General features: G+C 46.3%; 1 protein-coding gene across 5 annotated transcripts in view; it reads left to right on the top strand.

Moving 5' to 3' along the window:
• The window catches only part of TLN1 (talin 1), an 880,838-nt gene that overhangs the window by 217,171 nt on the left and 638,917 nt on the right, over positions 1-24,750 (top strand). For all 5 annotated transcript variants that reach the window (XM_085627686.1, XM_085627681.1, XM_085627685.1 and 2 more), the window contains 3 exons: positions 3,151-3,293; positions 13,646-13,773; positions 23,087-23,147. In XM_085627686.1, the coding sequence (XP_085483812.1) occupies positions 3,151-3,293; positions 13,646-13,773; positions 23,087-23,147 (332 nt within the window). The remainder of the gene's footprint in view (positions 1-3,150; positions 3,294-13,645; positions 13,774-23,086; positions 23,148-24,750) is intronic.

The raw sequence follows: 24,750 nt of genomic DNA, 5'->3' as shown, positions 1-24,750 counted from the left end.
GACTCCAAGGGACTCCAAGGGAGATTCTTCTGTCTTCCAAAGGTAGTGGAACGTCGAAGGTCCAGGATTCTTCTTCAGAGTGTCGTCCAGGGATATCTAACTTGCAATGGCAAGGGTTCCCTAACTTATACTACAAGGAAGGGAGGGACTAGCTCTATGACCCCTCCTCTGGGAGGGTCAGGGTAGGGGGTGGTTACATCCACTTCCCTTTGTCCAGTTTCGCGCCAGAGCAGGGGCAGGTAGCCCCCGAACCGGTTTGAGCTGGCATATGCACAGAGGAGCCTACTGCTCCCCCAGTGCAGGACTTCAAAGCCCTCTAGGAGTGCACCCACCCAGCCTCAATACACTAAATCCTGTCTGGAAGATGGTTACACCTCCCTGTGACAAGATGTCTATTGTTGGGCCTCCTCCACTGCGAGTTTCAGTCAGCAGCAGGAGGGCAGCCCAGTGTCTGTGCTGGTGGCATCCATTTTGTGATGCCAGGGCTCTTTAGGATTCTACCGTGTTTCCACAGTGGGTACATGTCTTCCCCCTCTAGAAGGGTGGGATCATACTCCCACACCAGTTACTGGTGTGGGAGCATGATTCCAAAGCGTTTGACACCAAACACGACATGTTTTGATGCAGCCATCCCAAAGTTAGCATTTAACGCTAGGTTATAATTCACTTAAGAGTATATGGTTTAACCGCATCCACAAACAGCCACAGAGAATGGAGACTGAGGGCTGCAGAGGGGCCCTGCTCAGGCAGAGGCACCCCCTCACATGGAAAACCAAGCACCCTGCCCTCAGGATTGATAGGGCCTGCCTTAGGGGTGACTGATAGGTTTAAATGTGTGTGTAAGGTGAGATATAGGGAACCTATACCTCAGTGAGGAGTGCTAACACTACGTCGCCCAGGCTGCAGTAGCAGGCCTGTGGTGTCAGATTGTGAATGCTTCCCAGGGGTGGCATAATATATGCTGCAGCCCCTGGTAGGCCTCTGAGGTACCTATGCCCTTGGTACCTAAGGTACCATATACTAGGGGCTCATAAGGTACCACAGTATCCAATCACTAGTGCATCTAATATGCACACCAAGTTGTTTAGAGAGAACAGAGGCTGGGGCCCTGATTAGCAGGGACCCAGCCAGACTATGGCCAGAAAGCAGTGTAAACATCAGAAAAAAAAGTGGGGGCAACATAAGTGCAGATCCTACTCTCCTACAATATGGTTACTGTTTTAACAGACTGATATGAGTATTTTATAACGATGTCCCTATTCTCACCTGGTATAATCGATAATATGACCTTTATGTGTTGTTCCCCTTTGATAAGGTTCCTTCTTGCAATCGTAATAAATTTTCTTGATATAAATTTAAAAGTAAAAGTCTAGTATGTATCATTTGCCAAAATATACTGAATTTGTGAATATGTAAATTAAATAGGTAGGCAGTCATACCTGTTTTGTGCTACTTTCTTTATCAACCTGGATTTTGGATATTGTATATAAAAAAAGTAAATGTTGTGGTTTCCAAAAGATGCCATTCAGTCATATGCTCTGAAAAACAAAGAAACCAAAACCCTTTCGAGTTATTGCGAATTGTTACAGAAAGCGAGTATTCGCTCAAGCTGCGGTCTGCCTATATCGGGCCCCCTCCTTACCTTAAAAGCCGTCACTCGCGAGGTGCATCGCCCTCCGCGGCCCCTCTTTAAATATCCTCATCCTTGCAGCCTGATTGGCTAGAGAGTGTACCTGGCTGCTGACTCCGACGCTTTTAACCCGGAGGTACTATGCTTGGCGCTCGGAACCGACCCATTATCTGCCCTTCGTAACCCGGAAATAAACATATCGGCTCAAACTAAGGGCTGCGTCTTTTCTTATTGTTTCCTTAGACTATTCCACTTACTATTTACAATTACAAAAATGCGGAAATGCAGAGTATTTTTATGCTGTAATCGATTTAATTACAAAAAGCACTCTATTATTGTGCTATTCACCCATTGTACGCCAAATTTGTCAGTTATTCCGCAATACCGGTAAAACCTACCGTTCTATTAGATAGCCTATATTTCTATTCTTTTATTCTAATGACTATTCAACTATCTCGTCACATTGTTACTAAAAGTCCTCCATATAAGGCACAATATTATAGAATCATTCTGTGACACACTCTTTATGTTTACCGCATGGAGACCCCTTTCAGCTAAGGTTGAAATGAAAGATTATAACTTTAAAGTCGCAGAGATTCAAGAGTATTAGAAGATACTGATTCGCAATCAGTTTCATCCAATCTTCTCGGGAGTTTAGTCCTTTCTCAATGGTGTCTAAGTGACGCATAAACCATTGTTCACGCATTTTTTAATCGCGTCCAAGTTGCCTCCTCTTCTACTTATACTCACTTTCTCAAGTATGAACCAACTAAACTGGTTACAGTCGTGGTTCTTTTTCAGGAAAAGCTCAGTCAAGGGTGCATATTCTTTTTTTGTTTTTCAATGCTGATTTATGTTTCAACAGCCTGCCTGTTTCACCCATGTAGCCCATGCCACATGGGTAAACAAGCAGGTAGGCCCTGCCGAGGCCCTGTTTTGGAGGTCACCCCTGAGCGGGAAGCTAGAGCACTGACCAACAATGCGCTGCTTCCGGTGTCACGGTGACTTCCTTTTTTTTTTTTTATATTATAACATTTTTATTGATTTTGCCAAGTACACATACAGAGTAGCAGTTGTGCCAACAGCACCATACAACACTTTTTCAAAGATAAAGTACAATGAATTACATTCACAATTTTAACACTTCTCTGAGTTCGTTCTGCCGTAGTGTTAGATCCACCATTGGGGATGTACATAAATTCCCCCAATACCTATTCCATGCTTTCCATTTCTTATCCTACTTCGTAGGGCACCGTCACGGTGACTTCCTGACTGGCCTAGTTCCTTCCCCCGGAACCTATCGGGGAGTCAGGTAGTCGGGTAAGAGCCTGCACACGACCGAGTATGCAGTGAATCAGAATGCTCAAATTCAAAGTAACAGTACAAATACAGTACAAATACAAAGTGCAAAATTTGTTCCTGCAAGCTTATTATCTAATGAAGCTGTGTCCTCTCGGTGACCATTAGGTATGAGTGAATGCTTTGTTTGTACCACCTTCATCCACCTTTTTGTGTTACAGTGAACTGGTTGGACCACGGGCGCACCTTGCGTGAGCAGGGTGTAGATGAGAATGAAACACTGCTGCTTCGACGGAAGTTCTTCTACTCGGATCAGAATGTTGATTCCCGGGACCCGGTGCAGCTGAACCTTCTGTATGTGCAGGTACTGTTGAAGTCCTCTATGTATCCGCCATCTTTGTATCGGTCTCTGTTCCTTGGGCCTCTAAGTGTTGAGGTTCCAGTTTGTAGGGACTGTTTTTCTCAGGCACCAGGTCAAGAATGGGAGAAGAAGTCCATTATTGCATTGTGGAAGGTAGGACAACTATGGTACAGTAACACATCTCATGCTTTGTCTCTGCCCAGCTCCTCCTCGCTCCGTCAGTGTGCGACAGACTTTGTAAAGGGAGTGCAGCCAATGGCAGAAAGAAGCTGGTAGTCAAGTCGGACAGCTGAGCAACTGTGCCTGGAATTCGTCCGCTGCAGTCCTTGTGCTGAATGGCGTGTAACGAAGTATGACTAGTTGTTGTCAGATGTTTCCTGATCCGCATCCAGTTAAGTTCCGATCTCTCGTTCGGGCTGAGTCTAGTTGCTGTCACACCTAGCGATCTGCCTTGTGTTTGATCCTTTTGAGAGATAGTTGGGCAGAAGAGGTCTTAGTGGGTATAGTAAGATATCCGCTTCTGCAGGGGTCCACGTCCTACACCCCAGTATGCTTTAGAGGCGGCGCACAAGAGCTCTTGTGTAACCCTGGTGTTGACATCGGGCTGGGGAAGCAGCTATGGGCGGGTTTGACGTGCTCCTGCTTATGAAGGTGAAGGCACAGGCTGACTGCCTGGCTCTCAAGTCTTGCTCAGTTTTTTTTGGAGACTGGAGGAAAGTAGATTATTATTTGGGGCGGAAAAATGTCGCCCTCCCAGGACGAGGCCTCCAAGCGCTTAATGTCACACAAATGGAATGAAATAAAACTGTGTTCAATCATTTGTAATGTGACCCAAAGCAGTCTGGCTTCATGGCTTACTTCAAACACATTGTGGAAAGCTTTTAAGCAGTGTATACACAGCAGAAAAAATGACACATAAAGCACAATAAAATTCCACAATAAATTTTAAAATCAAGAGAAAAATCAGACCAAACTGACAAAAATCTAGTCAGGGGAACCGGAGACATGAATTTCTAAACATTTAAGAAAAAATGGAGGCTAATGACAACGAGGTGTGATGTAAGACCCCCCACAATGGAGCCCTGCTTGAACACAATAAGCAGATTTATCCCAGTGAAAGTCTGGAAGCATAAAAAGTTTTTAAAAAGTTACTATTTCTAAACACAGAAAGGAACTATGCGAGGTTTTGAGAAGTAAAATCCTTCTTAAGTGGGCCACTGCTGAAATTGTAGCTGAAATTTTGGAGACTTCTTCCTGAAAATGTTACAAGTCACAGCGCAGAATGGGACTTAATTGTTTTTTGGAGCTGCCTGCAGTCTTGGCTGGGGCAGAGCGAAAATACGATCCGACACGATGAAAGTGGCGATTAGATACTTTTTCCCATATGTCCCCCTGATGCTCTAGAACTCTAGAGGATGTATTTTTTAAAGTTTCCAAACTTTCTTCTGGTGGCCACAAGAATTACACTTTTCAGGCCCCCAGGATGTCGGGAAAGGACCCGTAGAGACTTTCAGGGTGTCAGAGGCCCATACAACAAGCATTGGCATAGCCAATAGGTCTCGCTTTTGAGACCTTATAAGTATTTAGTTATGCAGCACAATATCCTTGGTGCAACAACAGCAACTGTTGCATGGCTAAACACTTAAAAGTTCCCAAAAGCGAGACCTATTGGCTATGCCAATGCTTGTTTTCTATTTGATGGAAAGGTTTAGGTCTTCAAACAACCCCAGTGAGTGGCTTGCTGTACAAAGGGCCCAGGGCTGCGATGAAGCTAGGACAAGGAGGCTGTGCCCGAGAACTTGTAACATGGAAAGAGTTCAGAATATCTGCATTCATCTGTATTTTATTAATCCCACCAAACATCAGCATGAAGAATCCCAAAAAAACATCTGCATCAACTACCACTCCCCCACCCCACTAATGTTAACACCCAACTGCTATTTATTTCATCTACCCAAAGGAAATTCTAGTGAATGCATGGAATAGCTGCTTGAGTCACTAAACTAACCCCAATAACCAATAACATGACTAGCCGCTAACCTTGGGTTCTGTAACAGCATGCTGCCCAGGGTAAAACGCTTCAGCACCTCGTCAGCATGCTGCCTAGGGTAAAACGCTTCAGCACCTCGTCAGCATGCTGCCCAGGGTAAAACGCTTCAGCACCTCGTCAGCATGCTGCCTAGGGTAAAACGCTTCAGCACCTCGTCAGCATCAGCATGCTGCCCAGGGTAAAACGCTTCAGCACCTCGTCAGCATCAGCATGCTGCCCAGGGTAAAACGCTTCTGCACCTAGTCAGGGGTAGTAAGTGTTATAAAAATGCAATTACAATTTACCAAGGTTCCCCTGAAATTGATTTCTGAGGCATAGATATGTGTGAGTGAGAAGGGCGGGGGGGTTAAAGAGCGAGAGAGGGGGGAGAAAGAGAAGGCTTTGACTGTTGAAGAGAGGCTAGAGAGGCGGGGCAGGCAGAGACAAGACAGATGGAGAGTCAGACGAAGGCGAGAAGGAGCAGGAGGGAGAGAGTGACAGGAAGTGAAGTAAGAGTGTATAGAGAGAGAGCGAGGGGGTTGGGTGAGGGAGTGGGCTGAGAGCAAGGGGTGTTTAGGAACATCAAAGGTTCTTTAAATGAAGTGACTTCATTGAAGATGGGGTAGGTGGGAGAGAAGTGTCATGGTGAGGTGCGAAGAGAGATGAAAGAGGTGGGATTGGTAAGGGTAGAGGGGGCTGGAAAGTGCACAACAATAAGGACTTTATGAAGGGAGAATGATGGGAGCACGGGAAGGTAATGTAAAAAAGGAAAAATATGGCAGAATATGAAAGACGGGCGGGATAAAGAGATGGGCTATTAAGGGGAAGAAAGGTGTGACGAAAGGAGTGGTCAGAAGAGGGTAGACATATAAAGTGGGAGAGAGGTAGGCGACAACATAAGAGATTGAGTGATGGAAAAGGACAATGCAGATATAAAAATAGGTAAGGGAAAGAGGAGAAGATGAAGGTCCGAGAAGATGGTGAAGTGAGGGAGAAAAGGGGGCGAAGAAAGCACAAAGTAGAAACAGGACCAGGGAGATGAAGGGTTCAGAAGAGTGATGAGCAGGAGATGTAAAGGGGGACAGAGTGGCGGGAAACTGGAATGAAAAAGACAAGAGGTGGAGACGGGGCAAAGTATGAAGAGAGCGGAGGTTGAGAAGATAGGGAAAGCAATGAGAAAAGGAGGAGCTAGTGAGACCACGTATGATGTCCTGGCTCGTTCACGTATGGAGCTGAGATTCTGGGAGAGTGAGCAAAGGAAAAGTGGAGAGAGCCCGTGAGCAAGGGAAGAGAGTCTGGAATGAAAAAGACCAGCGAGAACAAGGGGGCTAAGAGGGGAGAGAAAGAGATGTCAAGGGAGCAGGAGAGGGTGAGAAAAGGCGCTTAATGCAAGTGTGTTGAAGAGCAGTAGATTGGTTCGACACGGACAGAAAATAGCTCAGGAGAGCATCAAAGAAAAAGAAGAGATATCCCGATAAAGAAAGGGATGAAACAGAGAAGATAGAATGGTAGGTCTAAGGGGGAAGAGAGATGGTGACTGAGAGAGCAGTATAGAAAATGAGAAAGGGGAACGACAGGCTCGAAATTAGGAAACGCGGTGGCGACGGAGAAGAGTGTTAGAAAGCGAGGGAGCGAACATGTAAGAAGGAACGAAGGAATGGAACATGAAAGGGTGAGATAAACAAGGGAAGAATGAAGAGAGGATGTTTGGAAACAAGGGAATACCTTTTGTAGGCAGAACTCCTTAAAATTACATGTTCAAGCCTATCAACAGACGCCATTCAGATCTTTCTTGTGGCGATTACATATGATTACAGCACACAAATTATAGTTTTGGCCTGCGATGGGCGACCACGTCTAGAAATTAGTTTGGGAATGGTAACTTGTATCCGTTACATCCCCCTTTTGAGTGTGCCCAAAAGTGTGATAAGGGCCCCACACAAAGTTTGCGGCATTTAAAAAACATATTGTGTGGCAAGAATGGCAAATTTATGGGACAAGAAAATACAAGTTATGGAGCATGTTGCCACATTTACAATGACAATGTTCCTTTTTTTATTTTAACGCCAAAGGAATCGGCAAATAAAACAAGCATTGCTTAAAAGCGGATGCCCATTACTCTCAGCGAGTGTGCTCAGACGGAGTGACAGGCGCTGGAAGGACGGAAGCAATGACTGGCAGAGGTGTGAGGAGGCGTGCGCGTGCTAAAAGGAAATAAAAACAAGCATTGGCCGCGAAAGTGGTCGCGATCCCAGACTGTAAGGGTGCCCACGAGCGATGCACTTATTGAGCCATGACAAGACAGGAAAGCCAGATGGCGCCTGTGCTCGTAACTGTGCGAGTAACCGCGCACGCTCTAGGTCACACAAAAGGCTGTTGTCGGCTTTTTTGAAGCCCACTTACTAAAAGTCTTGCCAGTGCAGTGCATGCGCTGGCTCAGGCGAGACCTAAAAACCAGTCCAAGTCGTGACTGTCAGCTGGTTACTTCTGCGAAAAGTCCTCTTGCTTCATCTCATGTCCCTGTAGATGCACAGGTCGTCAGCCAACGTAGTGTTGGAGTCTACTTCTTCGTCCTAGGTGCAAAAGGGAACAGCTCTAGCCCTTCAGTAATCGAGGCATGCTAGAATAAGAGTGCTTTGCCGTCTTTGTCATCTCAACTCTGGTTGCTGTGAAGAAGAGGGCCCATTTTTTGACCAACCGAAAATTGCATGTTGAGTCCTCTACCACAGTGTGGACTTTTGTTGAAAGAGAGGCACCATTGATGGTTTCCACATTCCATACTGTCTGGTGTTCGAGGTGGTGGAAGGCCTGACAGACTTCTAAGGGTGGAGAATCAAGCTCATTGTTTGAGTACCAAGAAATCCATTTTGTTGAAATGGAAACACAGGATTCTCTCATTCATCCAAAGGGACGCAAGTGTATTTCAGGCACGAGATGTTAGTTAAATTTTCTGGACCATTCTCCAAGAGGAAGTGAATGTTTGTGTCATCAACATGCCTGTGAACTTCACTTGGTACTCCTGAAAGAGCTGAGTATGCTTGCACCTAATAGAAACGAACAAGAGGCCCGATCCCCATCCACAAAAGATGCCAGTTCAAGATGTTGACACACATCTAGAAAGCCTGCCACTACCAAAGACCAGCATACATCAACTACTGCTGAACATCCACCAACCCTCCAGACACCTTTGATCCTGCTTCCTTGCCCTTGTACAGACACCCTGCATCCTCTGCAGCGGGGGCCGCTCCTTCTCCCACCACACCGCCAAGTCTTGGAACAGCCTTCTGCTCCACCTCCAGACATCACTCTCCCTGTGAGACTTCAGATAGAGACTCTCGACCTGGCTTTTCGACTGAACCCACCAACTGAGCATCTAGATACTCTCATGGGTAAATAGCAGCACTTTACAAATACTGATTGTTTTTTAAGGGATGCTGCATGCCATGGTGTATGGATAATCCAACCGAGCCTATCCTGATATTTTAGCCATTGTTCATAAGAATAGTTGATTGGTTACAATAGATTGGGGCTCTCTGTGGATCGATCCAGATATGTTGTCTGAGAGTGCGAGCTTTTTCAGTAGGCTTCTGTGGTTGATAGGTTGCAGGCTGTGGAAGGATCAAGGAGTAGACTTTGTGTAATCTACAGAAAGAAGTAGCTCTTCCCTCATCCTGGTCAGGCAGCTTTCCGTTCATCCCCAGAGTCTAGACTGGTGCTCGGGGAGGATGTGGTTGAATTCAACCTACTCCTTTTGTTGTCTTGTCTCCACGATTTTACTCGGGGAAAGAGAGGATGAAGGTAGGTACTGGTTTGTTTTTCCTTCTAGAGTGGGTTGTTGCCTCATTAGGCGGGCCAAAACTGTCCAGTGCAAAGGGAGGCATTCATCTCGTTAGTTGTCTGGTGTGTGCTGCAAGGGTGGCACAGTAGTTTATGGCACGCATGCTTGAACTACTGTAGGAATGTACATGCCTTTGTCTCAGCAGCCAGGTTTGAATCCTCAGCACTTTTCTTTGCTGTGACCATATGACATTTTTTTTTTGAAAGGGAGGGTTTGCAATGTTGTGAGATGTGCACGGGTCGCATTTTTTAAGGATGGCAGGGAAACATAAAGGAGCCTTCAGGGGTGTGGAATTTAAAGCAATATCTACTTGTCCATGGGGCAGGTTGCTTCATAAAGCTCCTTGTCCTGTAGCGAAATCCACTTGTCCCTTTGGTGTCATGTAATGCGGCTACAAAGTATGGCAGCAATCTCATTATATAAGATCTCGGATATGGCCTCTCTGAATATGCCAGGGCTCATACCACAGTAGGGGTTGAATACTAGCAATTCCCTTATGTTGCCATGTTTCTGCAGATCTACATACTGGGGCTGAAGGTAGTGCTAAGCAATAGTTTCAGCATTGGAATGCTCTTTTGAGTGTGTGCAAACCTACTAACTTGCATGTTTTAAGAGTTTTCACCAACTCTTCTCTAATCTTTCCCATACTGAGAGAGGTTGGAAATTTACTCCTGACAATGGCAAATGTAAAACTTCTCCCAGGGCTTGGTAAAAAGGGGTTAGAGGGAAGGTGAACCTGCCAACACTCAACAGATTTTTGCATGAGCAAATCTGCACATGCATGTTTGTTCATGCTAATTTTTTTTTTTTTTATTAAATATTTTTATTGAGATTTACTGGTGTCATACAAAAAGTTTATACAAATTCATTATATATTTATTCCTATTAAACCATAAAAGAAGCACGTTACAAGTTAATAACCATAATAAATACATATAATACAAAGCCAAACTATTAAAATAATAAGGCAATAGTTCTAAACCATACATAATCGGGAAATAAATAAAGCAATAATTAGGCGCTCGAACTCCTCCAAATGGCAAGTGGTGCCCAGATGTTTCTTCCTAATTCCCTTAATTTTTTACCTTTTAACTCGTATAGGCAAGACTCAATATTGTGCACTCCAAGCAGCCTTGCAATCCACATTTGAAAGGTGGGAGGGGAGGAATCTTTCCAGCCTGCTGAAATGAGGATACGCAGCACAGCAGTAGATATAAAAACCAAGGCTTCAGCAGCACTACCCAGCTCCAATTTCCTATCTACGCCTAGCAGTATCAGGGTAGGGGATAGAACAATCCTACATTCTAGCAGCCCCTCCAGAAAATTAGAAATTTCCCTTAATATCGTAGATAGCTTATCACACTGGTGGAACATGTGGATTAGATCCGCAGGACCATTATCGCATCTAGGACACTTATCGTTCTCCACCAAGCCCCAGGCATACAACTTCATCCACATCAGGATCGCCTAATTTCCCTGCAATTGCAGATTCTGTTTTCTCCAAATCGTCCTGAATACCCACCAATAGATGGTTATAGACGAATTTTATTTTATTACCCCCGTTCCAAAAATAATCAATCAAGGGGAAGCGTCTTGTTACAGAGATCCTCGGTCTAAAGGCCATCAGCGTTTGGACTAGCTGTCCGTACAGAAACCAATGGTTAGACGGAATCCCAAACTTGTGCTGAATAACTTCAAACCTGAGGACCTCCCCCCCCCCATCTCCCCCTCCCCCCCCCCCCCCTCCATAATGTCCCCTATAGTTCTAATTCCATGTTCTTTCCAAAACGGGCAATTCCTGTCCATACCCATATGAGGGAACAGGTTAGAGTTCCAGAGGAGGAGATGCGCATTAATCTTAGGAATTTCCAGCAGCTTTTGGATGGCTTTCCATGTCCCCCAAACCCCACCCACGATCTTAAACCGGGCCTTCTTATAATATCTCCGATCCACCTCACTCAAAAGTAGACCAACAGCCTTCTTCCCCAATAAAAGCTCAAAAATAGATGGGGGGGATCCTGACTCTCTCCCTGGGCCGCTTCCGGGCTAGGGACCGATTGAAAAAGTATTGACATTTGAGCCAGAAGGCAAGATAGATGATATAAGCGAAGATTTGGTAAGGCCATGCCCCCCCTTTCGTACGGGAGCGACATAAGCTTCATGGAGCGCCTAGTCTTCCCATATTGCCAGATAAACCTGTTAAATCTTGATTCCAGATTTTTTAATAGTTTTTCCTCCAGCAATAATGGAATATTGACATTTTAAGGACGTTTATCCTCCCTACCAGAGAGAGGTGTAATACATCCAGCCTTTTTAATTCTGCTTCAATCGATCCCATAAGGGGGCAATAGTTTTCTGTGATGACCGTATCCACTGAGGCGTTAATTCTTACCCCTAAATAGACCGCTGAGTCTACATATCTACTGTCCGAACATGTTTGTTCATGCTTAAATGCAGTTGACAAATAGTTTGTAGGACTACTGTTTCTTGGCCTACTTCTGTAAATTCTTGTGAATTTACGAAAGCCGTAAATCTGCACTTAAATCAAGGACACATACCACGGGTGCACATTTGAGACTTTCTTTAATAATTGGGTCCATATTTAGTTCTGGTGTGAAGCGTGGCCTTTGGTATTTATTGAAATGCTGTCTCTGGGCTGGCTTCACTGTGACTGACCGGAGCTTATCGGCACACGCCAGGAACTACTGTAGCAATGTGTGCTATTTGAGACCAAATATGTTTTGCTTTTGCCAATGTTTGTTATAATGGAGGGTTTGGCAGCTCCCACACCAATAAGGTTTTACAAAAACCATGCAAAACTAGACACAAATTGGCAAAACCAAAAGGCTGACCACCAATTTCGGACCCACTGGCTTTGCAAAAGCTTGTTTTTGTTTACCATAATCTTATTGAAACTTGTTCCGCTGCTTTTCCATTATGAATATTTTTGGGAAATACTGGCAGCATCAGCACATTTTACTATATGATGCTTCAAAGAATTGGTACCTAAAATTTGACAGTAGTTTAGCAAAATGTTTTTTTCCTACTTTTATTTTTTTGTAACCATTTTATTTTGGAAGCAAAGAATCCTCCATCTTGCTTTGAAGGTAGTGCAAAAATTTGCATCTAATCCGAGAACATTCTGGGAGCATCATACATTGCCTCATATTGCTAAACTTGAAAACACGTTTTTATACTGGAACCACTGTCCGTAGTGCAGGCCGAAGAACCATAAATACAAGTTTGAACAGAATTAACTTATGGACAAAAATATAACCTTTGCAGACAGCGCCCTTCCCTGATCCATAATGTGGTACTGCAAACTGGCAGCTAGAGGGTTTGTGCTGCAGGGGGGTTGGGCCTACTTCTCCCAAGGACAAAATACACATGGAAACTTGTTGCCCTTGACCATAAACAATATGTCCCGGGTGTTGTCCTGTTGCCCTTGACCCCAAACAATATGTCTGGGGCGTTGTCCCTGCAGCCTTGTTGGTGGAGTTCTCATCCACAAAACGTTAAATGTGGCACCATTGGAAGTAGGTAGAAAAAACATCAATTGCTGAATCTAACAAATAAGAACGAATTTTAAGGCACGAGTTAATGGTTTGTTTTTTTTTGTCTGGAAAACGTGAAAAACCATTTACTGCTTTAGAATTCTTGTCTGTTACAATTGTATAATGTTTTTCCATTTTCAGCCTATTTTAACAATTTAAGTAAAAACTTAAGTACAGACTTGACAAATCATCCAATAAAATGTTTTGGGTCTGAAGACTTTAAGAACGGTGTTCTACTTCCAAACTGTTCATTATATTTTCATCTATGGCGTTTAACTACTCACTTTAATTCCTTCTTCTGACCATCTTTTGTGATGCTTCAGGGAACCGCTTTTATTCTGTCCTTCATTTCAGAAAGAGGCTCAGCTTATGGGAAAATACATCTCTGGTGCTTTTCATATCTTCTAAGATACGTCCGTAATATTAGAGCATCGGGTACATACTACAGCTGGTAGAGAAGAGGTGTTGGTTGGAGCACACAAATGTGAGTGGAGGGGCAGTTTGTGAATCCTTGCAGTCTCGTCTCGAAGGCTTTCCTCAGTGTATGTGCCAGAATCGATAGAAACCCTTTTGCCAATGAACGTGTTTTTTGGTGGGTGTCCAGTCTGTGTGGTCTGAGTGGAGATCACAGACCTCTCGGTCGTGATGCCCGCAGGTGGAGGTCATAGCATCAGTGACTGAGAACCAGTGTTGCTGAGCAGGTTCATACTCAGTATAATCTTTTCCCGCACATACGTCCCCTCAGGCCCTCTGGGACCCTCCTCCGCTCTGATTGTTTCATGAAGCCCCTCTTCTTTTATTACCTCCATTTTTGTAAGGGCCTCATTTTCTTGTTGAGCTCTGGCTCTTGCCGTCTTCGTCAGGATGAGACCTCTTTCTGTGCACTTATGGGCCGATCTGTTCTCTTCATCTCTGCTGCTCCTCATTTTCACAGGCTCGCGATGACATCCTGAATGGCTCCCATCCTGTCTCGTTTGACAAGGCCTGTGAATTTGCGGGCTACCAGTGCCAGATTCAGTTTGGAGATCACAACGAGCAGAAACATAAGCCTGGCTTCCTTGAGTGAGTATTGCACTGATTCTTTTATTTATTCTTCGTCTTAAATAGTGCGAACCAGACCGTTAGGGGTATCGGAGCGCTTTACAAATCTCATTGGAAAAGTACATTGCAAAGCTACGATTGAACTTTGGCCATGATGACAAGTGATTGTCCTGCACCCCTCTGCTGGAAACAGGCCTGACCTCTGCAGCGATGAGATCTCATCAGCTAAGTGGCTCCACTGTGGCTTCTTCAGCAAGGGCGAAGCATGGTTCAGTAGTGTGCGCTTCAAACTCATGGGTGAAGAGACTGTCCCAGCCCTGCTTTTGAGGGGACCCATGGTCTCCTATCCATGGAAAATAACTGTGATAGCTGCTCTCAGATCTCTGACATTGCAGTGGTGTGTTTGATGTATTGAATGGTTTGGATAATCCTTAGCTGCCAGGTTACCGTTCAGTAAGGTGATTGATTGCTGAGTTTTTACTGAAATGTTGAGGCGGCTTACATGCAGCTTCTCGGTGGCGGGTCTGTCCTTAGGGTCTCCGTGCCAGTACAACTTCTGTTTGTGATTTACATGCGTTTTTAGTAACTGGTTTATTCTTAAATCCCTCTCACAATGTTGCTTTATACGATCAGCTGTGGACTTAGATTTGTTTGTGCTCCTGAAACAGGTAAACTACCTTCTACTTGAGTACATGAGCTTCATAATAGTGAATGTGACAGGGCAGGTATGTGCCCCAGTGACAGGAGCAGTCTGAACCCTAAACAAGAGTTCTTGGTAAGTGCTTATTAGGCACCAAATACTGGAGGGTCCCATCGCTTACGCCTCCAGAAATCTGAACTTATTGGGAAATCCAAAGGAATGGAGATGCGGTGATGGGATGCACCCAACAATGAAAATGCCTGAGTGGTTTCATACTTGGTCTCATATGAAGAACAAAAATAAATAATTTCGGTTTGGGGTCCCAAGTAAAACATAAGCACGTTGTTGAATTATAATAATGTTTTGCATAGGGACAAAGGAAATTCAGCACAAGCTAAAAGCATGGTGTTCTCCTTTCTTCCCTCACTTACTCGAGCCGTCCCCTTTCATGCCAGACTCCAGAGGTAGACAGAGCGAGGGTTGTTTTACCCTGCAATACACATCCTCTTTTTTTGTCATCTTCATATATAGGAGGTATTTTTCAAGTTGAACTGAAACCACAGTAGTAACAAGAAATGTTCTTATTAATGTTTGATTAGGAGATGGTCAGTGGAAGCTTTGGTTTAGTGCCGACAACTTGTGGTTGAAGCATACCTCGAATACATTTAGATAAAGAGAACGATACAAGTATACCTCAAATGCATCTAGATAAAGAGAACGATGGAAGGATACCGCAAATGCATCTAGATAAAGAGAAGGATAGAAGTGTTCGAGGCATGTGGGCTGCTGAATTCATATCTGTGCATAGATCGCCGCCTAGTGTTGGGTCCGGATGTTTGCACGTTGTTGTCCTGGAAGAGTCTTCGAAGTATCCTTGGATAGGTGACTCCTCCCCTGGACTACAGTGCGCATGGGCATCCTCTCCATCCTCAGATTGTTTTTTTCCGCCATTGGGTTCGGATGTGCTATCTTAGCTCAAGTTAGGAAAATATTTTGTCGAGGCCAAAAGGCCTTTAGTTTACGTCGGTACTGTTTATCGATCGGGTTTCGATACAATCCTGTTAGTTTACTAACTTTCAGCACCGACTTTTTTCGCATTTACCTGTCCATCGACTACTTCGACGATGGAATCGAGGACGCCATTCAAAAGGTGTCCGGTATGCAATGCGAAGTACCCACACATCGACGTCCATCCGGTGTGCAACAAATGCCTTTCGCCGGACCACGACGAATCGACATGCATGGCCTGTGCCCGGTTCCGTTCCAAGAAGACTCTACGGAATCGACGAGCGGCGAGACTCGAGGCGCAGCACGCGGCACCGGCCCCAACGGACATCTTCGACGAGGCCGAAGACACCGAGGAATTAGAAGTCTTGCCCTCCAGTCCCGTTTCCGAACACGAACCCGGATCGGACGAGGTAGACGAGTCACTCTTCCACAGAGGTGAAGACGACACCGAGGTAGGAGACGACGAGGAGGCCTTAGGGGCCGAAGAGAGTAGCTCCAATGATGAACAAGGCCTACCTGTTCAAACCGAAGAAACACCAGTGCCACAGCCTATGGCTCCGGTCGAGGGATCGCCTTCGGGCCTTACCCGAGACCCATCCCGCAGTTCTTCGGCCCCGCCTTCGGGCCCGGCCTCGGACGTTCAGCGGCAGCCATTACTGCATAAACAGGCTGGTTTCCCTACCACAAAACCGAAACCGAAAGCTGCTCCGGTTCCACCGAAACCGAAACTGAAAGTGGCGCTGGTCGGATCGAGGCCTTCGACGCCAGCGCAACGCGTCGGCACCGACCGCACCAAGAGAGACTTCGGTGCCGAACTTGAAGCGGGCGACGTTGGAGTCGACAAACGAAAAAAAGCCATCGGCACCGACAAACCTGCTCGGCTACCGGCACCAACGACACCAAGGGCCGTACCGCCTGCTGTGTCTCGCATCGCTCCCTCGACGACACCTAAGCCTCACGTATCGAAGACTTCGACGGTGATCTCCGCACCTCGAATCGATGAACCGCCGGCGCCGAAAAAATCCACGGCCGCCTCTACGAACCTGGCCGGTGCCAAGGCCTCAAAGGCGCCCCAAGTACGACCTGGTGCGACGCAAGGCAGCAAAACCACGGCTGTCCTCCAGGACACGCCGGGTTCCGGTTCGATCGGAGCTCCAGCAGCCTCTTCGGTGCCGGCCAACATTACCTTCGGCTTGCCTCCGTCAACAATCCCAAAAATGTTCCAACTCAGGACACGGGTCACCCAACCTACGGTCACACCTGCTGAGACGTCTCCGGCACGTATCATCGACGCCGACACTGGCAGGATGATTCTCCACGACCGAAGGATAACTTCGGAGCCGCCATTGGACCCTTTCAGGATCCCACTAAAAAGGAAGTTGCCTGTGGAATCGGAACCTCTCCTTTATGAACCCTTCCATTCATCCTACCAGGATCCACACCGGTTCTCCCCCACACGCTCCGATACGGATGCATTGGAGGACTACATGGATGACCAAGTCCCCTACCATGTAGACACGGACCCTGATGACCAGCAGGACCCTGATCAAACTTGGGGCGACCCTGCAGACCCCAGTGCACCTCTCGATGCACAGGACCAACAACTCTATGGGGCAAAAACATCTCCTACGGAGGATACTGCGGCGTTCAACGCTCTTATTGAACGTGCTGCAAATAACCATGGGGTACAGCTTCACTCGGATACCATCGAAGATGACTTTCTAATGGACACCTTTGCATCCTCAGAAAGACATGTAAAGACTCTGCCAATGTTGAAGGGGGTCCTCAAACCAGCCAAGGACATTTTCAAGGAACCCACCAGGGCACGAGTGATAAACCCCAGGATTGATAAAAAATACAGATCAGCACCTGGGGATCCTACTTACATCAGAGGACAATTACCACTCGACTCCATCGTTGTAGCGAATGCACGCAAGAGGGCACACTCGCAAACGACAGGTGACGCTCCTCCCCCGGACAAAGAGTCCAAGGTGCTAGAGACCTCTGGCAAGCGAGTTGCCGCCCAAGCTGCCAACATATGGCGCATAGCCAACACTCAAGCGCTCCTTGCTCGCTATGATAGAGCGCATTATGACACACTGGAGCAAATATTCCAACATCTCCCTGACCAGTTCAAGGAAGGCGCAGAAATGCTCATCAGAGAAGGACAGCTACTCACGAACGCTTCCATCAAATGTGCACTAGATGCTGCAGACACGGCTGCCAGAGCCATAAACACAAGCGTCATGCTGCGACGACATGCCTGGCTACGGATCTCAGGATTCAAGCCTGAGGTACAAAACAATATACTGAACCAGCCCGTCAACCCCGACTATTTATTCGGGCCAGAGGTTGACACCACCCTCAAAGATAAAAAAGGACACGGACACTGCAAAGTCCATGGGCGCCCTACAAACTCAGTCCTTTCGGAGCGGCTCCTTTCGTCGCCCCGGAAACAAGGGAGCAGGTAGAGGACAGGGGTCACAACAAACCTATAACAAAGGCAATACACAGACCACCTACGATAAAAACACCCGAGGTGGATATCGTGGCTCCAGTACAAAGGGCAGAGGACGTGGCTACGGCAACACCAGGTCCTCCCCCAAGAACAAGCAGTGACGCCCTCTCCCTTCCTCCCGACCACATAACACCTGTCGGGGGAAGGCTACAAAGGTTCCTGTCCACGTGGAATTCCATCACCACGGACAGGTGGGTCAAAGATATTGTAAAATACGGTTACTGTCTGGAGTTAACCTCCACTCCACACACAATACCACCAAGAAGCCGTCCTATGTCCTCAGAGCACTTAACGCTCTTACAGCAAGAAGTGCAAAGTATGCTTCTAAAAGGCGCTATAGAGGTCGTACCCATCCACGAGCAGGGTACGGGAGTGTACTCCCTCTACTTCTTAATTCCAAAAAAGGACGGGTCGCTCAGACCTATATTAGACCTGAGACCCCTGAACCAGTACATTCTTTCAGAGCACTTTCACATGCTCACTCTACAGCAAGTCCTTCCGCTCCTCAAGCAGGGAGACTTCCTAGCCACACTGGACCTCAAGGATGCGTACTTTCACATACCCATCCACCCCTCACACAAAAAATACCTCAGGTTCACTGTTCAGGGGCAGCACTATCAGTTCAAAGTCCTTCCCTTCGGCGTGACAACAGCGCCCAGGGTTTTCACGAAGTGCCTAGCTACGGTGGCAGCACATCTACGGAGGCAGCATATACACGTCTACCCCTACCTAGACGACTGGCTCGTTCAAGCGAAGTCAGCCCAGCAATGTGCAAGCCACATGTCCCGCACCATTCACCTTCTACACAATCTGGGATTCTCACTAAATTATCCAAAGTCCCATCTCCAGCCCGCACACGTACAACAGTACCTAGGTGCGACTATAGACACTCTGGCGGCCACAGCTCAGCCAAATTTAGTGAGGATCAACAGCATACAACTGCTGATCTCCAAGTTCCAACCCAATCACTCACTTCCAGCGCGAGTGTTTATGCAGTTGATAGGCATGATGGCCTCCTGCATCTTCATAGTCCCGCACGCGAGATTACATATGCGCCCACTTCAGGAGTGCCTAGCACGTCAGTGGACTCAGGCTCAAGGACAGTTGAAAGACCTAGTGTTGGTGAGCGGTCGGGCATACAACTCTCTGCATTGGTGGAATCCACAAAACCTTTGCAAGGGCCGACCATTCCAAGAGCCTGTCCCACAGATAGTACTGACAGCGGACGCTTCTCTCCAGGGATGGGGAGCTCATGTACTCCACTACACAGTGCAGGGACTATGGACAACACAACAAAAGAAGTTGCACATCAACCTTCTGGAACTGATGGCAATCTTCCTAGCCATGAAGGCATTCAAAGTACATCTATGCAACAAGGTCGTGTTGATCCGGACGGACAACATGACCGCAATGTACTACATACAGAAACAGGGAGGAACACACTCTCCACAGTTGTCTCATCTGGCTCAGAGCATGTGGAAGTGGGCCATTCAAAGGAACATGTTCCTTATGGCGGAACACCTCCCTGGCAAGGACAACCAGATGGCGGATCTGCTCAGCAGACACAGCCACCAGATGCACGAGTGGGAGTTACACCCATCAGTACTCCAACCGTACTTCCAGCAGTGGGGTCATCCGGAGATAGACCTATTCGCGACAAGCGAAAACGCAAAATGCCAAAGCTTCGCCGCCAGATTCCCACATCCGCAGTCGCAGGGCAATGCGATATGGATGAACTGGTCCGGCAGATTTGCGTACGCTTTTCCCCCAGCGCCATTGATACCGCTAGCGGCCCGCAAACTCCGACAACACTCCCTGACACTCGTCCTAGTTGCTCCCACGTGGGCACGCCAGCCGTGGTACACCACCTTCCTCGAACTTTCCGTGGTGCCGCATCAAAGGCTGCGGATCAAACCCGCGCATTTGACGCAGAACCATGGAGAGGTTCAGCACCCAGATCCGCAACAGCTGAACCTGGCGATCTGGCTCCTGAAGTCCTAGAGTTTGGCTATCTCAACCTGCCACCTGACTGTATGGACATCATCAAGGAGGCCAGGAGACCCACTACCAGAGCTTGCTATGCAGCCAAATGGAAAAGGTTCGTCATTTATTGCGGTAATAATGACATCAACCCGCTGGACGCATCCATCCAAAACATCATCTGTTACCTCTTACACCTATATCGATGCAATCTGGCGTACACCTCTATACGTGTCCATTTGACCGCAATCTCAGCCTATCTGCAAACCAGGCAGCACCTCTCTCTATTCAGAGTGCCTGCCATCAAAGCATTCTTGGAAGGACTCAAACGAGTCATTCCACCAAGCCACCCACCGGCTCCAATGTGGAACCTCAACTTGGTCCTCACACGCCTGATGGGTCCACCCTTTGAACCTCTACACTCATGCGAGATTCAATTCCTTACCTGGAAAGTGGCCTTCCTTGTGGCGATCACTTCCCTAAGAAGAGTTAGTGAACTCCAGGCACTAACCGTTCAAGAGCCATTTATACAGGTTCACACCAACAGGGTCGTACTACGTACCAACCCCAAATTCATGCCCAAGGTAATATCGCAGTTCCACATGAATCAGACTATTGAACTGCCAGTTTTCTTCCAAAACCCACAAACTGTTGCAGAAAGGGCACTACATACACTAGATGTACGGAGGGCCCTCATGTACTACATCGATAGGACTAAACCCTTCAGGAAAACAAAACAACTGTTCGTTGCCTTTGCCCCACACCACAAAGGTAACGCCATCTCCAAAGCAGGGATAGCCAGATGGATAGTTAAGTGTATTCAAATCTGTTATCAAAAAGCAAAACGCACATTAACTATTCCACCACGAGCCCACTCAACACGTAAGTTGGGGGCTTCCATGGCCTTCCTAGGAAATATTCCCCGGCATGATATATGCAGAGCAGCCACATGGTCCACTACACACACATTTACAAAACATTATTGCGTAGATGTGCAGTCAAAACAGCAGGCAGCTGTAGGACAGGCTGTTCTCAAAACACTTTTTCAGACCGCTGCAGCTGGCACGGGTAGCCGCCGCCAATAGAGGGCACTGCTATGTATTCTATGCACAGATATGAATTCAGCAGCCCACATGCCTCGAACTGAATATGCTACTTACCAGTATGCATCTGTTCTTGGCATGTAGGGCTGCTGACATTCATATCGCCCTCCCTCCTCCCCGGCGCCTGTAGCAGCTGCAGCTCTCAGAATTACTGTAAGCATGGTCATCACTTTCTGTATCTACTCCATCACTGCCACAATGGCGAAAAACAATCTGAGGATGGAGAGGATGCCCATGCGCACTGTAGTCCAGGGGAGGAGTCACCTATCCAAGGATACTTCGAAGACTCTTCCAGGACAACAACGTGCAAACATCCGGACCCAACACTAGGCGGCGATCTATGCACATATATGAATGTCAGCAGCCCTACATGCCAAGAACAGATGCATACTGGTAAGTAGCATATTCAATACCTCAAATGCATCTAGATAAAGAGAAAGATAGGATACCTCAAATGCATCTAAATAAAGAGAACGATAGAAGGATACCTCAAATGCATCTAGATGAAGAGAACGATGGAAGGATACCTCTAATACATTTAGATAAATAGAAGGATGCCTCAAATGCATCTAGATGAGGAGAACGATTGAAGGATATCTCAAATGCATCTAGATAAAGAGAAGGATAGAAGGATACCTCAAATCCATCTAGATAAAGAGAACAATAGAAGTATACCTCAAAAACATTTAGATAGTGAAGGATAGAAGTATACCTCAAATGCATCTAGATAAAGAGAAAGATAGAAGGATACCTCAAATGCACCTAGATAAAGAGAAGGATAGAAGTATACCTCAAATGCATCTAGATAAAGAGAAAGATAGAAGGATACCTCAAATGCACCTAGATAAAGAGAAGGATAGAAGTATACCTCAAATCCATCTAGATAAAGAGAAAGATAGGCTACCTCAAATGCATCTAGATAAAGAGAAGGATAGAAGGATACCGCAAATGCATCTAGATAAAGAGAAGGATACCTCAAATGCATCTAGATAAAGAGAAGGATAGAAGGATACCTCAAAAACATTTAGATAGTGAAGGATAGAAGTATACCTCAAATGCATCTAGATAAAGAGAAAGATAGAAGGATACCTCAAATGCACCTAGATAAAGAGACGTACCTCAAATACCTTTTGATTAAATATAAAGAAATTTAAACACATAACTAAATTAGGTTTAGATAAAGACAGCTATAGAACCATACCTCCAATACGTTTAGATAAAGTAGGCTTAGAACCTTACCTCAAATAGCTTTAGATAAAAACATAGAAGCATACCTCGGATACCTTTAGATAAAGAGAACACATAGCTTTAGAAAGAGAACACATAGAAGCTTACCTGAAAAACCTTTAGATAAAGCAAACCATAGAAGCATAACTCAAATACCTTTAAATAACAAAAGCCATTGACGTGTACCCCTAATACCTTTATATAAAAGAAATCATAGAAGCATACCTCAAGTACATTCAGACAAAGTGAACCAATAAAGTATACTTCAAATAGCTTTAAATGAAATGACATCCTTCTGTGTGTACTTCACACCATGTCAGCAACAGGAAAAAAGATTTATAGCTGGGGTAACATAAAAAGGTAAGGCTGGAGAGAGATGGGTTGAATGATGCACAGCACAAGATGGAGAGAGTCGAGCAGATGCATTAGCATAAGGGCATTGGTGGCCAGTTGGTCACTCCATTTCACCAGTGACTCACTTGCACTATAAGTAACAGCATTTTGCTTAATCAAATCAACCTGCTATAGCCAATAGCTGTTTTTTCCTTGTGGCAGTAGGGAATAAATTATCTTGTAATGTGCTTTGAAGTTAAAAAAGGCTTCCATACACGTTAAGAATACCTCTCTGCTAGAAAACGTCCGTACTGTTGTATTGAAATTATATACAAATGTGTGTTTTACTTCAAGTGTACATGTTTTAATGTTGAGGCATGTGCTAGCAATCGAGCAGCTTGCCAAGGACTGTTGGCTTTGCCAGTGCTGGTTTCTTTTGCTTTGTTTGGTCTTTTCCCGTCCTTCGTGCATTCTTGGCCGCCTCCTCATTTTTTCACCCTTCTAATCTTCTGATTTTCTTTGCAGACTGAAAGATTTCCTGCCCAAGGAGTATATCAAACAGAAGGGTGAACGTAAGATCTTCATGGTGAGTGTATGTGTTGGCGCTGTGTGTAGGTGCAGGGTCAGCAGTGCCAGGCTGTGGGCATGGGCAGGTATAGTGCCAAGAGCTACCGAGCAGAAATATGTGAAATGACTGTTTTAAGAAAGGATTTGTTTTTTGTTTGTTTTACCGTGCGTGATGTTGCACTATGGTTTGGACTATTTTAAAGAGAGTGGGCTTTAAACCATTGCACTTACGGCTTTCATGTCAGGAGTCTGCATTGTTACTTGATCAGACTACTTTCACTTGCCGTACACTCACATACACCCAAACCATATACACTCTCCCTTCACCATGCACGCACACACTGACCGGCAACTCACACCTTAACCTACAAACCCACTGACTGGGTTGGGTTGATCATCTTGAATGTGGAGGACATATTGTAGGAGAGTGCCCCTTTTTGCATGGTTACCCCCTAACTTTTTGCCAGATACCTGATGCCAACTTGACTGAGTGTGTGCTGGGACCCTCCCAACCAGGCCCCAGCACCTATATTTTTTCCCAAACCTGTACCTTTGTTTCCCACAATTGGCACTCCTCTGGCCCACATGTAACTCCCTTCTAAAAGGTACCTCTGATACCAAGGGCCTTATGATCAGAGAGGGCCTCTGAGCGCTGCAGCATGTATTAGGTCACCCTCAGAGACCCATCACCTTAACACCCACACACTGCCATTGCAGGCTGCATGTTTTGGTGCAGACCAAACTGAGGAGCTGACATGGCACACCTCCCTGTGTGCCATGCCCACCAACACTGCCTGTAGCATGGGTTAGTCACTTCTCTAGCAGGCCTTAAAGCTGTAAGGCAGGATACACCATACCACCGGTGAGGGCATAACAACATAAGCAATGTGCCTCTACAGTGTCTGTGCCATTCACAGACATTGTAAGTGCAGTAAAGCCATTTTGAGTACATGGGCTGGGAGTTTGTCATTATGAACTCCACAGCTCCATGATGGCTTTACTGACAACTGGGATGTTTGGTACCAAGCTTCTGAGCATAATAAACCCACACTGATGCCAGTGTTGGATTTATTATAAAATACACCTGAAAAACGGCTAACTTCTAGAGTATTGGCTGACTGGTCCCCGCCAGCCAACCACCAGCAGACAGGTTTTTGACCTGATGGGGTGAGAGCCGTTGTGCTCTCGGAGGTCAAAAACAAAGCCTGCTCTGGGTGGTGGTGCTCCACAACTCCCCCTGACTGGACTAGCAACGCTTGGCGGTGAGCCTCAAAGGCTCTCATCTTGTGATGTACTGATTTGGGCAGCTCCAAGTATTGGAGATGCTCGCCCCCCTGTCCTAGCCCCACTTTTAGTGGCAGGAGAGGTGGGGAAATTTGTAAGCAGATTAGGAGTGTCCACGTCAGCCTTGCCAGGAGCTGAGGTGAACCCTTCTCTGTGTATTCACCCTCGGTGACAGGAGCCATTGGCTACCGCCCCCACCTCAGTTACACCCCTAACCGAGGATCTCCTTTGATATCAATGGGGCCCGATGCCTTCTGTACCTGGCCGGACCTGCGCCGGTGGTGGTGCAGACTCAGTACTTTTTGGTGGGCCCCCCCAGTGCTGATCTTAATCCCCAG

This window comes from Triturus cristatus, chromosome 2_1 (genome assembly GCF_964204655.1).
Source record: "Triturus cristatus chromosome 2_1, aTriCri1.1, whole genome shotgun sequence".
Lineage (NCBI taxonomy): Eukaryota > Metazoa > Chordata > Amphibia > Caudata > Salamandridae > Triturus > Triturus cristatus.
This window is presented reverse-complemented; position numbering and strand designations above follow the sequence as displayed.